The sequence below is a fragment of the Manacus candei genome, unplaced genomic scaffold (assembly GCF_025592945.1).
Source record: "Manacus candei isolate 608988 ecotype Guabito, Panama unplaced genomic scaffold, ASM2559294v1 h1tg000037l, whole genome shotgun sequence".
In the NCBI taxonomy this organism is placed as follows: Eukaryota; Metazoa; Chordata; class Aves; order Passeriformes; family Pipridae; genus Manacus; species Manacus candei.
This window is the reverse complement of record NW_026138085.1, coordinates 6,420,065-6,437,888: the sequence shown is the minus strand read 5'-3', so window position 1 is coordinate 6,437,888 and position 17,824 is coordinate 6,420,065. Positions and strand designations below refer to the sequence as shown.

At 54.1% G+C, this 17,824-nt stretch overlaps 1 protein-coding gene across 2 annotated transcripts in view; it reads right to left on the bottom strand.

The window, feature by feature from the left end:
- PPP2R2B (protein phosphatase 2 regulatory subunit Bbeta) overlaps nucleotides 1–17,824 on the bottom strand; it is a 65,883-nt gene that overhangs the window by 28,344 nt on the left and 19,715 nt on the right. The window contains exon 1 of one of the 2 annotated variants that reach the window (XM_051794225.1): nucleotides 17,184–17,365. The exons of the other annotated variant lie outside the window; for it this stretch is intronic. Within the exon in view, the coding sequence (XP_051650185.1) occupies nucleotides 17,184–17,253 (70 nt within the window). The 5' untranslated portion in view covers nucleotides 17,254–17,365. Of the gene's footprint in view, nucleotides 1–17,183; nucleotides 17,366–17,824 lie in introns of those variants that run through there. 2 annotated transcript variants of the gene reach the window in all.

The window sequence follows — 17,824 nt, the reverse complement described above, 5'->3', positions numbered from 1 at the left end:
CAAGAAATGAGGTAAGAGCTGTCCCCCTCATCTCCATTCCTCCACATGTTGTCAGTGAGAAAGCAGGTTACCAGATGTTACCAGATGTTAGGCAATGCTGCTTCCATATACCATCCATGGCCCGCCCGATGCTTATCCAAAGACAAGGCACTGGGCTTCCCTCTCTAACGCTCCTGCCCTCTGAGGCTCCCCAAGGAGTGAATCATGTTTGAGTAAGACCGTAGGGCAGATCTAAGCCCTGACTGAAACCTGAGTCACATCCAGCCTCGGTTCAGAGCTCCCCACCCAAACACCACAGCGTCACCCATCTCCGGTGACTCCGAGCACCACTGCCAGCCCAGTCAAGCCTTTGCAAGTCTGGTGGTGTCCTGGAACACTGAGGGATTTGGGACAATCTCTGCTACAAAGCAGGGTCAGTGAACCACGAACACTCGCCCACGCCCACTCAGGTGGGATGAGGCAGCATCCAAACACGGTGCTCTACACCAGCCCATGCCAGGCAGGAAGAACAGCAGTTCCAGGGAAAGGTGACATGCTATCCATGCAACATCCTCCCAACACAGGTACAGCCAGCATCAGCTGTAGCTGTTTGTGCAGGGACAGGAGAGCTGGGGAATCAAGCAATGGTATCATATTCTGGAGCAACACCTGGGGTAGATCAGTTGGCTGCCGCTGCCACAGCGAGACAGTGCTTCATCCTGGGGACAGGGACACTGTTCAGGGGGACAAGGAGCAGCATCACTTGCCCAAAACAGCCATCACAGCAAGAGCAACTGCAGGACACTCAACACAGACATTGTCCCTGCCCATACACCCAGGTGCACACTGTGGGTAAGGGTGTGGATTTTAGCAGTTCTGCTGGGAAGCTGCTTCCCACTCTGATGGACATCTGGGGATTACTGAATTCAAAACAGGAAACAAACTGCACTGTGGGCTGTGAGCACGTTTGGGCTTCGTTCAGAAGGAGAAAAAGTGAAAATACTAATTAACCCCAGTTGCTGGAAGAACGCCCTGCAGAAACGTAACTCAGAATGGGTCACAAATCATAAAATAATAATAATAAAAAAGCCACAATGCTCTGGGGACATTAAGCGATTACAGAGAGTTGTTATTTGGCTGATTTTCACACTTCATTAGCATATGCATAATTTAACAAGTGAACGTGCTGAGGGCTGGCAAGACATAAGAGCCACTTCCTTGAAACACGAACTGTAAATTGGGACACCACAGTTAGGGGGGTTTGTTTTAAATCATGATGGAAAAGTGACATCAATTCTAGGCCCTCGGCAGAAGGAACGGATGTTCAGGGACAGCAGGCCAAGCAAAAAGCTGCCATGGGAAGGCAGCTGCCCCTCCGGACGTGGCCCAGAACGCCAGCCTTCACATGGCTGGGAGCCACCTCAAAGCCTTTTAACAAAGAATTAGGTAAATCTGGATGAAAACAACACAGTGTGACTTTCTACCTCTCCCACTTGCCCGGCACTCACCACAGAGCCGTGGGGCTGGCACTGAAGCAGAGGGCTGACAGACTTCGGGAGTTACCATCAGAGCAGGCAACCTTCCAGCACGCTCATTCCCCTTCCAGCAGAGAGAAATGAGGGCAGGAAACAAAGACAATTCATCAGTACCAAGACGGCTACACATCACACGGAAGGGGCAATGCCAAGACGTACCGGACCGCCCGGGGACCCCGGTGCTGCCAGCCCTCATTCGTGCCGTGGTGGCCGGCGGCCCCCAGGCAGCCCCCTCCAGCAGCTGTGACACTGGGGGACCAAAGGCTCCACAGCCATCAGCCACAGAGAAGGACACCCCAGACCAACAGCCCAGGGCACACTCTGCCCATCACAGGCTCCCACAGCACCCAACAAGGCTGGGTGGGCACAGGTGTCCAGCACAAGGAGACCTGCAAGCTGAAGGCAGAGGGATAGTTCAGATGGGGGAGAGACGAGCCCTTTGCAAAACATATAAATCTCTTGCTCCTTTTTCTCCACAGCCTGTGGAAGCCACATCTCTAACCACCATTCCAGACTGTAATTTCCCCATATTTTAACAGATGTTCTGTTTATGAAACTGCAAGAGGATTTAGTACTTATGAATAATGCTATGAGGTCTGGGAGATGTTTCTTTATATGATTAACTGACCACAGGCCATTTGTTTTACAACAAAGAGGCTCAATGATCCGTGCACACTGATTTATTCAGCCCCCATCTAACGCAATGGCTGACATCTCCCTGGTACCCACCACCAGCATCCGCTCGACGATGGGAGGGATGCAGACCATGAGAGCACATGCCCAGTGCTCTCCACGACGGTCCATTAGGGACAAAACTGATGGGCAGGAAAACCAGATTATGGTGGGGGAACCCAACAAATGGCACACCAGGTTTCACAGTGAAGCAGGTTTGGCAAAGTCCTGCTTTCAGGTTCTCCCTGGCGCTCGTCTCACTGGGGCACTGCTGCACATTTCACCCACATTTCTGATTTTAGATATAATTTTTGTTGCAAAGATAATGGGTATTACAAAATAAACTGGGGGAAGCAGTGACAGACCTGTCACATCAGACACCTCTGACACTGTTTGCTGATGAAATATTGCTGCACCGAAACAGTGTGTGAGAACTGGCAAGTGGGTCTCACTCTGAATAAAAGTGGAACTGACAAATGTACTGTAATTGTCCAAATTAAATAGCTGATGGCAAGTACCTGGCATCCTCCAGGTATCACATATTTTCTCTCCATAAGCACTTGATTTTGATCAGTTTGAGTTCCAGGAAAGGCTGCTGAAAAGGTTATCTTCATTCTGACTTTGGCTCTCAATAAATGAACAGGAAATGTTATGACTATGGAAGAACTCTGAGTTTCTCCATCCAACGAAATGCAGCAATGTCTGGATGGCACTTAATGTTGTTTTGTTTTGCTGCACATAAATAATTAGGAATGAGGCTGCAGTACTTTGAAGTTGAACTTAGGAGTATGAGTAAAGCTACAGTGAGAGTAATAAATTATGCAAAACTATTTGTGCTCAGAATGTTAATGTTTCAAGATGATGCAAATAGGCACTTTTGAACCTCTTTTAAAAACCCAAAGAAGCCTTGGGATCAAACCATATGGTTCAAGTCAGCTGCCCACAGCAAGCTTAATGCTTCCGCCAGCCAGTAAGGATTTGGGCAATTAGTTTATTAATGTGTTTATGCAAACACAGAAAAAGAGTTGGGGAAAGTCTCCTCCATTTCTCTCTGCCAAAGTTATTGAGCAGCATCAGACTGAGAAATCGTAAATCTAAACCAGTTTAAAACCCGACAAAGCCTCAGTTAATCCCAGCACCCCAACAGGCAGAACTGGTGACCCCATCAGGGCATGAGCAGAGCAGTGTCTTAGCAGAGTCACAGGGAACGAGGAAACAGTCCCTTCCAACCCCAAAAATCTATGAAACCTTCCGCAGAAAGCTGACATATCACTTACAGTTTATTATTATATATCCCTAGCTCAGGACAAGGAATATCTAATTATCCTAATTGCTTCTGCTTTGGGAACAGGCCCTTTACACTTGGATAAAGGTGTCTATAAACAACAGTGTTTCTGCCTGCTCAGGCTGCGGGTCAGGTTTTATATGCTCTGAGAAGATTAACTTTATTCCTAGCGAAGAATTTAATTACAGGAAGCGATTAGCCGAGTGCTCCCAGTCAATACAGCAGCAGGACAAGCTGCACAGGAGTGGGCGCCTTTGCTCCTGCAAGGAAGCCCAGGAACAGTGAAATTGTAGTAAAGCCATTTGGGTTTTAAGTGACACCAGCCAGACCTGGATCTCCACAGGCCAATTACAACATGCTGACTCAAGCAACATTCAGCAGGGCTGGGAAGGGGGAAACCAATAAAAAGACAGCAGGAGACTGAAACTCCATTTTAAAACACAGGAATACACTGGTTTATAGGCTTCTTGTTTTCTAATTGCAACACCGCAAAAATCAATGGCTTTTGGAAAGTAAAAGAAACACACACAGTAAACTGCTTGCAAACCCTGCTAGCCAATAAACTGTGCTTTCCTATAAATGTATTGTTTTCCCTGTCATTTGGAGGAGGATGGGACAAAAGAATGCCTCGAATACTTCCCATCTGCTGTAATGCTTTTCACTACAGGTTAATAACTGCACCAGCAGCTATTCGCTAAGCAAGAAAAAACTGTAATTAAATATACCTAAAATAGCCTCCCAGCCTCCAAATAGCACTGCCAAGGACGTAACAAAGGCTAAATCCGACAAGCCAGCCAAGCTGCCTGTTAGCGCGTTCGCTCGGGAGGCAGCCGGCGCGATGGCGGGAACACGCTGCTGTGAGTACCCAGCACCCAGCGGGGGACAGCTCGCATGGACGATGTCATGGGGCATTTTTCTACTCCTAATTACCCCCTGCATCTCTCTCCAGGCCTGCACATGCACTGAGAAGGTACCACTGAACCCACGGGCCATGAGGCCACCGTCCAGGCCGCCGCACCCGGGTTTTACAAGGGGGTGGTTTCATTTGAAGGCCTGAGACTGCATATGCAGGGGAAAAAAAAACATTTTCTGGCAAACCCTAGTCCACTGATTTTCATCACCTCGTCAATAACTTCACACGTTGTCAGAAACAGATTGCAAGGAAAGAAAGAGGCTTGGTGAGGCAGCAGCTCTCGAGAGATCAAGAACAAAGTGCTCCCAAAGGCAGGAATTCAGCTGTATGGCAGTACCTCTAACCAGGGCACAGCACCTGTCTGGAGTCAGAACAATCATTTCCAGCCAGCAAAGTGAAAACCACATATTCCTCAGCCTGGCTACACCATCACTGTGGGACAACACACTGCAAGGCAGAGCCAGCATTGCAGTGGCCCTGTTTGGAGAGGAGCCCTGGCACTGGCCATGCTCATCACGGTCATCACTCCTCAAGGCCAAGCCATGGTCTACAAACACACTGAAGACATCAGGCAAGGTGCTTTGCCCATCCCCAGCAAGTGCCAAGACAGGACAGGACAGGACCCCCAGCCCGAGGGGGACAGATGCCTCCTGTGCATGGGAACACGAGCATCCCTACGGAGATGCATCCCTCGGGAAAGCACAAGGAGCAGTAAAATTAATCTCAAAACAGCCTTGCAGGTTCCTTTCTCAAGAGAAAGCAGAACACCCTCTCAATTAAAGAAACAAAGACTTTAAGAATAGGACTCTAAAGCCTCTCTGGTTCCCAAGGCTGCATAGGTCCCTGGCAAGGGGAAGCACACCAGACGTGAGCACAATTTGGAGCAATTTCTGGCAGTTCCGTGAAGAGTCTCTCTGGTTCACCCTACACTGCTCTCCTACTGCTCCCCCATCTGCAGGTCCATGGCTGGACCCACCTGGCCCACATGAAGATGGGGAGCCAGGAAAGGGCAGGGCTGAGTGAAGGAAAAGGGCAGGAGTCACGACTCGAAGCTGAGCACGCAGAAGAGGGCACTAGTGGTAGTGACAAGTGAGTGTGTGTGTGTGTGTGTGTGTGTGTGTGTGCAGCCAAGCACACAGATACACACAGTGGCAAGTGAAGGCACAACCAACTGCCTGCAGCCATAAGGGCTGTTGAATTCACAACTGCTTATCCCTTGAGAAGGGGGGTCCCTGAAATGCCTGTGAACATTCCCCAGCCCTTCTGCCTCCCCCCACGGGTGGAACACCCCATCAGAAAGGGGGAGATGGCTTCTGTCTGCCAGACAGAGAACCTTCACGCAAAGAGGGCACCTAGCTTTTTGGTTGTTCAAGGAGATGGTACGACAGGGGCAAGCTAAAACCCTCCAGCACTGTAGACAAGTGTAGAACCACAGTGCTCCTGTCCTGCTGCTGTAAACCACATAGGACATGGGGACCACACAGCCAGAGATGTCAGGGACGGGATCTTACACCTGTATTTAACAGACAAAGCACCATGGCTGTGTCTGTAATCAGCAACATGAGCAATGAGGGGACGTCCTGGTTGGGATCTACAGGCCAGGACACTCCCGGGCAACCTTTACATGGAAAACCGAGGGTGGCATTTGGCCCCGAGAGCCTAACTTAGAGTAAGGCTAATTGTATTAAGGACCACACAGTGTATTGCTTTATTTGTAATGAGTTTTAGGCTTCAGAAGCTGAGAATCCCATCTGCAAGAGCAGACTGTTGCAGGATTCATCTATTAATAGCCACTGGTACACACTTACTTCCAGCTGAGGGACACGAGGGGGGAGGAGACAACCAGATGGAGATAATGCATTAGGGTGACACAAAGCCAAAAAAAGGATGATCCACTTCCCCATATCCTCACACACATCTCAGGCTTGCAGCAGGGAGCAAACCAAGTGTCACATGTGATTAACTCATAAACATCCTAATTAGAAAGTTCTTACATTAGATCAAATGTCCAAATATGACAAGATTTCAGTGTCCTCCCCAGAGCCCTGTGCAGACGAGGTAACACTGCAGACTTCAGCTCCAGCTTCAAAGCAGGATCCATGCCCAGCCTGGCAGTGCACTAACAGGCAAGAAGCAGCAAATACATCTGTAAAATACTAGCAAGAAGCCTCATCTCGTTTATGAAGCGCTTTGAAACCTGCTAGTGAAGGAGTGCTGGATAAGAACCAGGAGCTACTATTCTCCTGTCAACACCACAGCCAGATGCAGATTCCAAGCACCTAAGGCTGATCTCTGAACCAGCCTGGAAGCAGAGACTGTTGCCACTGACAGGCATCACAACAATGGGGAACTCCAACCATCTCAAGACCCACGGGAAACATGAATCTGGCTCCACTGACATCAGAAACATCCCCAACTACAAGGTGATCTCTGCACACCATCACGAACACAATCTTGGGTGAACTCGACCGGTCAGTGCCACAGGTACTGACCTCTGACTTTGTTTTTGTGCACAATGACTAATAAAGGATGATGCTGCTTTGCTTCCATTGCTGAAAAAAGCTGAATTCCCAGCTGTAGCTGGAGATGCTCTGTCAGTAACACCTCACTTCTGCACTTTGCAGGACTCCTAATGAAAACATCACATCAAGGTGCCAAACCACAGTATGAAACGGGATCCACAGCCAAAACGTTCTGCTGCAGGGAAACTCGGATAGAGCTGTACAGGGGCAGAAGAGCTCCCAGCAGATAACTCCAGGATACTGGCAGAGTGACAGCTTGCCAGCATTGGGTTTTCTCCATCGCCACAACACACTTGCTACCAACAGTCCGGAGGCTCCTCACAGAGACTGTGCCTCCAGCTGTCTCCCATCACCCCGCTCCTGGGCTGGTTTCCACTCGACACAAAGAGCACAGCAGAAGCACAGCTCACAGCTCAGAGCACCACTTTCCAGCCCAGCAAAGCTCCTGGGACTCACAGGCATCACTGGGGCCGGGCAGGGCCCCATCGTAGCAGCCACATGCTGGAGACACAAATTATGCTGGATCTGGTGGCTGCACAAACCCCCAGACCAGACCAGAGCCTCCACCTAAGACCAGGGTAGGGGGACACTGTCACCAAAACTCAGCTGAAACACAGAAGTTCGTCACTGCTGGGGGAGGTGCAGGTCCCCATTCACTCCAGTGCCTTGTAACAGAGAAACTCTGAGGAAGGAAACTGCTGCAGAGACACTTGCAAGGATTCCAATGGGACTCTGGCTTCTGCCAAGAAATCAGGCAAACAACCCGAGCACCCCTGGATCCCTGCGTGACTCGTATCCTCCAGCTGAGAGCGTTACCCAAACGGATCTTCCCAAGCAGAGGCAATCACAAGCAGACATCTGGCACACTGCTCCTGCTCGCCAGAAATTTTCAGTGGGGAACCAGTTACAAAGCAACACTGTTCATGCTGTTATTATAATTAAGGGTCTGTCAGCCTGCTGCAACTAAGGCCAAGTTTATTTAGGGATTGTGAGGGAGGGCTCTCCAAAACAGCCTCTCTAATTCTCTCTCTTTCATTCCCCTGATCCCACAGAGACACGTGTTTCCATGGACAGCTTGCCAGCTGAGGTTAAAGCAACCTCTACCTCTGCTGACATCCGACCTCCAGCAGCAGACCCCATCTCCTGCTCCAAAACAGCAAGTGCAATGGTCCCCCCAACCATTACAGAGGCTTCCAGTGAGACTGGGAGCAGCAGGCACGTGCCCTATCTGGAGGCAGGTGTAGGTAGGTGGTTGAGCTGTCACTGGAGTTCCTCACCTGCCTCCAGGGGCAACACCATGCACCCCACGTTCAGGACAGCACCTCAGGCAGCTACAGAGCAGGGGCCCACAGAAGCCATGCTTGTTTTCTCACAAGCATTTTCCTGCTGGCTGAACATCCTCACGCCCACACACCTGTGGCTCTCCAGGCACCTTCCGTGGGGCTCCTGTGCCCCTGGAACACCACACGTGAGATGGGTGCTCCTGCCAGCAGCAGGATTGTGCAGGAGCTGCACCTCAAACACCCAGGGACAAACACTTGGTGCTGTGCATTGTGCGTCTGAGCGAGTTTAATCGGTAGGAGCCAGGTGTTAAACAAGCTACAACCCCCCCCAACGCCGGTCGGCATCTGGCACCATCAGTCTGAGCTCCGCGGTGAGACGGACTCATCAGCATGCACTGAGAACAGCACGAGGTGCACGGGCTGCTGCCCTGCCCGCCCTGACCTCCTCCCCTCCTCACTCGGTAAAACTGACTCAGCCTTCCAGGGAAGCGATCCCTCACCCCCACGCACCAGCTGCAGCTGCTCCAAGGCAGGCACGGGAATGGGCTGTCAGGTCGTGGCACACAGTGTTCGGTCAATGTCTGCACTCCTCAGAGAAGTTGCTGTTCATCAGAGTCCTATCACTTTTCCTTTACTCAGAGAGCTAAGAAAGAGAGTGCAAGGAAATGCGGGTAACTCGGCTCCAAGGCTGCCCTGCTCATTTCAGGGCTGCCTGCTGACACAGCAGCACATGGGCAGGGGCCCAAGGACTGCCCCCAGCTCTGCCAAGGCATCCAGGGGCAGCACCACCACCACAACACAGTGGGGGCCGACCAAGGGACACCCAGAGCACCTGGCACTGGGCACAGAATGCCAGTCTGGAGCTGGCCATCACCATGTGCTGTTGGGGCACGGCATCACTCCATCCCTGACAGGGGTCAGGGTGCCAGGGCAGGGCAAGGGCAAGGCAGGACCCCAAGGGCACTGACTGTGGAGCCACACCAGCTCATGTCACATGTCAAATCACAATTGAGACACGTCTCTCTTGCTGTCAACATGTATGTCACTGAGGGCTTGGATATCTAGGATGAAAACACCAAGATGAAGCTTAGAAAACCCAATGGTCTTCCAAAGTCTACAAAACCTTGGAAGGGAATACATTTGGGGAGCCCCACCTGCAGGGCTGGGTTCACTGAAGCCACAGCTGAAACAGTGGCTGTTTTGGGGTCCAGGGCACCTCCTGCTGATGTACTTCTCGGGGAGCTCGTTATCAGCATTTGGAGAGGTTCCACTTTGATACCCCTGCACTAAAATGAGTTGCAGATCAAACCAGGCAGCCAACAGAATTTTTAAATTAAACTACAAAATTACTTAAAATCCCCTTTGAGGATGTTATCACAGGGTTAACACCCACTCTTGGCTTCAGATAATACAGCAGCAATAAAGGGTAATGTGCGCTATGGAACATGATTTATTTTTGCTGAGCAGGCTTGGCATTATAAATCTCAGCACTCTTAACATTTAAAGTTGTTATTCCAATGACAAAATAGACATGAGGGAGATAACAGTCTTTATCTCCATTACCGTTTTATTGTTGTTCAGAGAATATGGATACGGACTGATCCAAGGGTAGGAAAATCACAGCAATTTGTTTGCATACTGGGGAAGCTGAGATAATGGTTGTGTTTTACGACCACACCAGGGAATCAGCTGAAACGCGGGACAGAGAAGATCGAAACGGGAGATTAATCGGCTATTTTGGTTTCTGGTTTCTATTCTGGTTACCTTTCCATTCCCGGGACCTGCCTCAGTGCAGCGTTCAGGGAGACAGTGCACGCGCGTGGCTGAACAGCTGACTCGTGGCACCCGAGTGAGCGAGGAAACAGGCTTTAAAGGAAACAAAAAGGCTGCAGAACAGTTCTGTGCAATGCAGACAAACAGCACTGCCACGGAGGCAGGATCCTTCTGGATACTCAGCTGCCTGGAAATGACTCTCCTCTTTACCCCAGACCCGCTGCCTGGGCTCCTGCAGCCCCCTGAGGGGCCGCAACACAGACCTCCTGACCTGCCTGGCATTTTTCCTCCTTCCCAAGGGACAGAGTACCACAACACCCTCTGTAAGCTGAGCCTCAAACAGTGAGCTGGAGCTGTGGTAAGGGCTACGCTGCAGAGGGCTTAAGCAGCTAAAGGTTGAAACCCAAAACAACAGAAACCCTACATAAACCATGCAGCCAATCTGTCCCATCCCAGGACCTGGGCCAGGGAGGACAGCCCTTTCCCCTCAAGAAATCAGGCTCATGATGCATCAGGAGAAAACAACAACCACTGCCGGAACTGCCCTAAATGGAGACATTGACTCCAACAGCTCAATTATGCCTTTACTGGGGAGGATGGCACAGTGGTGAGCTGGACACAGTGTTCCTGACAATGTACAAACAACGCACCAGTGTCCACATATCCGGATTCCAGTGGCCAGGAGCTGGGGCAGGTGGCCACTGTGGCATCTCACCCTTTAGCGGAATGCTGGGGACGGGCCCAAGCCAGTCCCGGGTTCACTCTGTCCCAACCTCCCTTTCCAGGGCAGGGCAGTCACCAGCTCCCCAACTCATGAGGACTTTGGGAGGGCTGTGAGGAGCTCAGGTGTCACTGCTCAGGGATGCTCAGGGATGTTGAGTGTCCAGGAGTCACGGCAGATCTACACAGGGATGCTGGGACAAGAAGTCCGGAGGTCTTTTGGTGTTTACCCACCAGCTCCAGGCAGACTGGCTGAGTAGCAGCTCCACCAATGCTGGCTGCCCGGACCCCTGGCGTGTGCCCGCTGCCCAGAACCTCGGTGGGTGCCCACACAGCACTGCCCGGGCGCTCCCCGTGGTGCCCGAGCCAGCCCTGGCTGCAGCTGGGGCTTTGTGCCTGCTCAGCACATCGGCGTGAGCGCTGCCAGCTCCCGGCCGCAGCCGCACAGCCGAGATGGGGAGGAGCAGGGAGGAAGCAGCCGCTATTTTTAACCTGCCTGATCAGCATCCTGCCAGGTCAACACGCCTCGGCTCCGCTCCGTGTGCCGGCTCTGCGGCCTCACCTCCGCGCCAGCCGACACCGACACACACCTCTCACAGCGGTTACGGGAGGAGGCACCAGCCCGCACCAGCAGCACTTCCAGAGACCCGGCAGCTGGGGCTTATATTCTCAAAGGATTTCTTCCACAAGCATTTATTCTCCCAGCCGATCACCACCAAGCAAGGTTGGACTTAATGATCTTGGAGGTCTTTTCCAATCTTAATGATTCTATGATTCTAAACCTGCTGGCAGGGGTATTGCCTCTGCTCCAGCTCCCAGAGTTAGGGAAGCTGGTGGTTACCTGGTCTGCTATGGCATGCAGCCCTTCAACCTGCTGACCTTCCAGGCACCGGATCTTGCCAGCTCTTTGGGGAGCAGGCATCAGGGGTTTGGCAGAGCCCTGCAGACTCCTGTTCACACAAGCAGCCACAAAAACCTTGCCCGGGAGCAAGGACAGGCTGGGTCACATCAGGAGCACATCCAGCCCAGCATCCCATCTCCAATGGGCAACAGGCAATGCATACAAGCAGGGCAATCATGCAACGTTTCCACTGATATTCTCTCACCCTCTGCAACGTTCAGCTCAGGAGGATCCTTAGCCAAGGTGGTCTCTCTGCATTTAGTAAACCTGGACCACTTCACTAAGTCCCACAATTCCATTTGGAAACCTGAGGATGGGGCTGTCCTGGCTGGCACCCCAAGGACTGCCATGCGAGCACCCACAGCACACCCCAAGGTCTTGGGCTCGAGGGAAAGACCAGTGCTGTGTTCTGACCTGCTGCAGCTGGTCCCCAGAGTAGGAGGACCCCACAGCAACAGGGACTGGGGCAATACTGCATTGTAAGGCCACAACACTCCATGTTGCTGTTGGTGCCTGCTGGGAGTGACCCAGCTTTCCCCAGCATTGGAGAGGGAGCAGCTCCCAGCTTGGTCTTCAAACAGAGATGATGAGGACGAGACAGATGCAAGTCCCCCAGATGCCATCACCAGTGACCAGGCATCCTCATCACAGCCCATCACAGACCCACAGCGGTGGGTCAGTCACATCATTACCTGCTCCCAGTCCTCTCAGTAATCCCTAGATTACAGAGTCCCCAGGCACATCTATTCTCTCATTAATCTCTGGATTAAAGTATCCCCAAATCGGCTTTGACGCAGTGCACTGCAAACAGCTGAGTTACGCTTTGCTCCTGCAGTGATCCTGGATTAGGCAGAAGGAGACATGTCCGTGGGTCCTTCCCACCCAGTGGGAGCACAGGCTCAGGGAAAGCAAGGGAGTTCTAAATACAGTATGTGTATAAATAAAAAGCAGAAAGGATAGGATTGTGTTTCGTAATCAAAGTACTTATCTGATAAAACAACTTCATGGAGGTTCCTGGATTAATTAAATCTCAATCCAGATGATCTCCAAACAGCAACTCACATCATTTGCAACAACAGAAATACCCAGCAGCTCTTGCCCTAACCCAGCACTGGGAAACGCCTCACTTGGTGCTTTCCTGGGGACTACACACAGATTTTTAAAAAAGCCACCTCTGTACCACAGAGAGCTTGAGACAAACTGCCCTGGCAGCAGGGCCCTTTCCTGCAGCAGGATGGCAGGGCAGGGATACAGACAGGAATGACAGAGAGGCAAGGGGGTTACAGAGGGAATAACAAGATTAAACCAGGAAAAGGAAATGAAGGCTTAGTGGTAGATTTCTCAACTGCAAAACCTATTCATTTTGGGAAACACTCCCCCAGGAGATTAAAGATTTGCCAGCGCATCAGCCAGTGCCTGGGGAAAGGGTGCAGGGAGCAGCCATGGGCAGCCAGGAGTGGCTGCAGCGTGTCATGACCATCCCACCCAGTGGGCATGGCATATCCCTGAGGCCACACAGCCCCAGAAGGGTCAGCCCCATGCCTGCAGGGGAGAAGGTCCCTTGGCAGAGCCATCAGAAATCAGGAATGTCCCTCTGGAGGGGCCAGGGACCCAGCTGGCTGCAGAGCAGCCCCACACCATGGCCATAGGTATTCCCAAGTGTCCTCCTCCAACAGCACAACCACCTGGCCATGGCCACCTTCCCACACAGCCCAGGCGAGGCTGCTGTTCCTCCTCCCAGTGTCATGCTGGGAATTGTGGGTGCCAGGGCTGTGCCACACCTCTGTCATCCACAGCCATTGATGGGTCTGAGGCATTGACACCGTGTCAAAAGCCAAAGCACACACCCCAAAATGCAGTCCCCCAAAATGCACACCCCACCCAAAGACTCCTGTCAGTGCCTTCCCAGAGCAGGTCCCCAGCATGGGGGGTGCAGGGCACCCATCACGTCCTGGAACAGTTCCTGTCTGTTGCATCATGCCAGCAAGAAGGGATATGTCTCTGTGTTTCCATGTGAAAGGGTGACTCCACCATGGCCACTGGGGGGTCAAGGACCCCATGGGGGGTTAAGGCCTGAGGGCTTTTCACATGGAGACCAGGACATCTGACAGCATCAGGGCAGGGACAGAGCTGGACAGGGGAATCCTGTCCCAACAGCAAGGTGCCCAAAGGGAGACATGCAGGGCTGTGGTCCCAGCCATGCTCACAGGTGGGTGACAGGACTGGCAGTGCCAGCATGACCTTGGCCCACCCAGCCCTGCCACCAGAGCTCCCCACCCCGGGGAGGGACCCACAGCCCTCGGGCCAGCCTGGTGCTCAGCATCCCTCCTCCATCAGAGGACACCTGCAACAGGGCAGATGTGCACAGACACGGAACACCAACATGAGGCGTTGTCCTACTGGGCTGAGCCATGACTGAGCTCCTGTCCCACCTAAATCCGCTGAGCACACAAGCTGGTCCCATGGCTGCTCCCTCAGGGCAGGGCTCATGGAAAGGGGTGCTCATGCCATTCCTCCCATTCCTCCCTCATTTGGAGGTATTTGTCCAACTGTGGACTCAGAGATGGCCAGGTGGATAGAACTGCTGCACAGAAAAGGTGACACCCACAGCCTGAAGCCTTCAGGAGACAGGCATTTTGGATCCAGCCGCTGAAATGGGCCAACTCGGGGCTGGGGGGAAAGGGGGAGGCGCAAAGGGCCCTTCTACATCTCCGGCAAGCATGTCTAAAAGTGGAAGCTACTCCAATGGTTGTTTGTATTCAAGTGTCTCAATTTGTCCTACTTTTGTCTGGGCGCTCAGCAGAATTGCCAATGAAGACAGATTTATGCAGCAGAACAAACCAAGCATATTTTCTGGACATTTTTCACATGAGATCTGCCGTTCTGGGGCAGTGCTCTGAGATCCGAGCCGGCATCGCCCTGGAACCCACTCACCCCGCTCCCTGCACCCGGCGAACCCCATGACATGGCCGGGGTTGTGCTCTGCACCTCAGCACCTCCACGCTCCCTGGCGACCCGAGTCGAATTAGCACAAGGGCCGAGTTCCTTCTCGGCAGTACTTGGAGCCGCACAAGAACAAGGCATTCAAGTGTGCACTTGTGAAATACCATCCTCACCCCACATTTGCATGAAAATACAAGACCTATTTAAGTGACAACACCACTTCACTAAACCAAATTACATAACCTGGCTTGTTCTCTCAGCTGACACACCAGAGACACCTTCATTTCCAAAGCAAGTCTGCACCTGCTGCACAGCGTTTGGAAGGATTTTTTTCTTTTTTTAACCAGAAGACAGATTACCAGCCACAGCGTTTTAAGAATATGCTGCTTTCACATGTACAAAAAAAATAAAACTGAATTACTTAAATTTTTTACCCACTAGCAAGGTCTACCATTTCAAAGTGCACTCAGCCTCCCTCTAGCAGAACCACTGCATGGAGACTCAGGGGTCCTACACAGCATGAGGTGAAGAGAAATTCATAGCTGATACACAGCCATTAAGCCCCTCCCGTACTTCCCCCCGCCCCGCCACCACAGCGGGGACCACCCCAGCCGAGTCGGTCACCAACTGCACAAACGCCTCTGGCTCTTTCGTTTCTACGGAGGGGGATTGCTATAGCTCACTAGTAGATGCACAAGGCTCTTCTGAAAATGCCAGCATACAGCCACAGATTACCAGACAGACTGGATCATATCACTGAAACCTCGGGTTGAAAAATCCCCAGACCTCCTGGTGTCACAGAATCACTGCGGGCTCATCTCAACCCTCCATCCCTCTCAGCCAGGAAACCCAAGTTCTCAGCAGGTCACAACCAGGCAGCTACAGCCTATTTTTTTATTTACTGGCTGTTGCAGCTGCCTTTTAGAATGCAGCAAACGGCAAACTCGTCCTTCCACGGCGCACAGCACATGGTGATGTGAGCCAGACGACTGCGAGCTCAGCCTCATCCTGGCCACACCACCCTCCTGGAAGCACCGGCTCACACCATCCCTCCCAGCAGAAACGTCCTGCCAGCGTGGCGTGGCCTCCACAGGTCCATCACAGCCCCGCGGTGGGTCCACCCACCCCCTGGCCACACGGTGTGAGACACCCAAGGGGAGCAGCAGAGCCACGGATGCCCCCGGGCATCACCTCCCCTGCCTCGGGGGGCTGTCACGCCGAACACTCACGTTCCAGCTACAAATAAGCAACACGAATGATCATTTTCTCACCAGGTATCCAAAGCTTTCCATTACTAAACCAAGCCAAAGACTTCCCACTAGATAAACCCTCCTTTAGCCATGTGCTGGAGACATAAAATTCCCAAAGTCTGATCGTATGTTGGCTTCCTCTAAGCCTCAGGAGAACGACACAGTAAGGGAAAGCCTCTTTGGCTACTAATTAAGCTATGAATAAGCCTGTTCAGATCCTGCTATGGGGTCTGGTTTTTGAAGCCTCATTGAAGGGGTCAGCGCTACCGGGAGGGATGGGGGGTTCGGTTTTGCTTTACAGCAGCGTCACTTTCCTCCCGAAGCGAGGGAGCAAAGGGAGGTTGTGACAGAGCTGAAGTCGACAGCTCTTCGGCTGCCAGGGAGGACAGCAGAGGCGGCTGCAGCTCCCTCCCCATCCCTCCTTCACCCCTCGCTGGTGGAGCTGCCTTTGTGGCGGCTGTGGCGTCATGTGCCGGGTGAGCTCACGTTCCGATGCCTGAACCGAACATGGCCACACCGTCTCTTCCACTCCCGAGCCATTATGGGAAACCACTTTCAAATGCACCATGAGCCTCACAGGGGCTGTGACATTATCCATGTCCAACAGCCTTGGCATCTACTCGCCTCTGCAACGCACCAGTCAGGATTCGCATTCCTTCCTGCAGCGGCTTGTAGGGAAAACAGCCCCGAGACAACTGTTCCATTCGGTGACGAGACCTGCCACTAGCGTTTGCCGTATTCCTGCACCTCACAGCGCGGCTCCAGCCACCTGCGGCACCGCGAACGCCCTCAGAGACTGAGAAAACCGATCTCGAACCGCGGCCGCCGCCCGCATCCCTCCAGCTTCCAGCGAGCCGCGCATCCCTCCGGCCCCGCGGGCTCCGCTCCAGCGGGAAGGGGTTGCGGAGGGGCCGGGACTCCCCTCGCTCCCGGAGCCGGAGGAGCCCGGCGAGGGCGCGGGGGCTCCCGGAGGGGCCCGGCGGGGCTGGGGCTCGGCGGCCGGGCGGGAGCGCGGGGCTGCGGCCGCCCCGGGGCGGGAGACGGGGGCGGCTGCGCCCCGAGCGCTGCTGCGGGCGGCTCTCGGAGCCCCGGCTCAGCCGACCCCGCGCCCGCCGAGGGACCGGCCCGGCCCGGGGGAGCCCACCCGGCGGCACCCGGCGCTGCTGAGTCACCGGAGCGGCTCCGCCGCGCCCGCACCGACCCTCCGGGGCCGCCGCCGCGGGGCTGCCCAGCCCGGCCGGGGGCAGCGGTGCCGGTCCCGGGACAGCCGGGGCGCGGGGAGCCGCGGGGAGCCGCGGGGGAGGGAGCGGGGCGATGCGGGGCGATGCGGGCGGGGGCCGGGGCCGCTGCGGGGCGGCCTCACCTGCTGCAGGCGGGCCGGGGCCGGGGGCTGCGGGCCGGGCTCACCTTCCGTGGCATAGCTGTGGTCTCGCAGGAAACTGCTGCTGATCTTGCGGGTCTCAGCGTCCTCCTCCATTGACGGCGGGCAGGCGGGCGCGGGGCGTCAGCAGCCGCAGCCGCGGATCCATCATCCCCCCCCGCGCCCTGCTCCGCGGCGGCGGCCGCCAAATGCGGCGGGGGGGGCGCAGGGGCGGCGGTGCCCGGTGGCTCCTCCCATACGGCACCGACCGGCACCGCGCGGGCGGGCGGAGCGCGGCGCGGCTCAGCCCCGGACCCGGGGGACGCTCCTGCCCGGGGATGCTCCTGCCACGGGATGCTCTTGTGGCGGGACGCTCCCTCCTGCCCGGGGACGCACTTGCACTGGGGACACTCCTGCCCGGGGGATACTCCTGCCCTCGGACGCTCCCTTCTGCCCGGGGATGCTCCTTACTGCCCGGGGTGCCACTGCCCCTGGGAGAAGCTCCTCCACCTCTCAGGCAGAAGGACCGCTGCTCCCTGACCCGCCTACCCCAAACACAAGATTCCAGCCGCCGGATGACACCAGATCGTTTTTTGGCAGGACCACAGCGTGTGAACTCCGGGTGACCCAGGACAGGGGATGCAGCAAGGGCCACGGGGGTGACCATGCCAGCAGTGCCAAGGTGTGT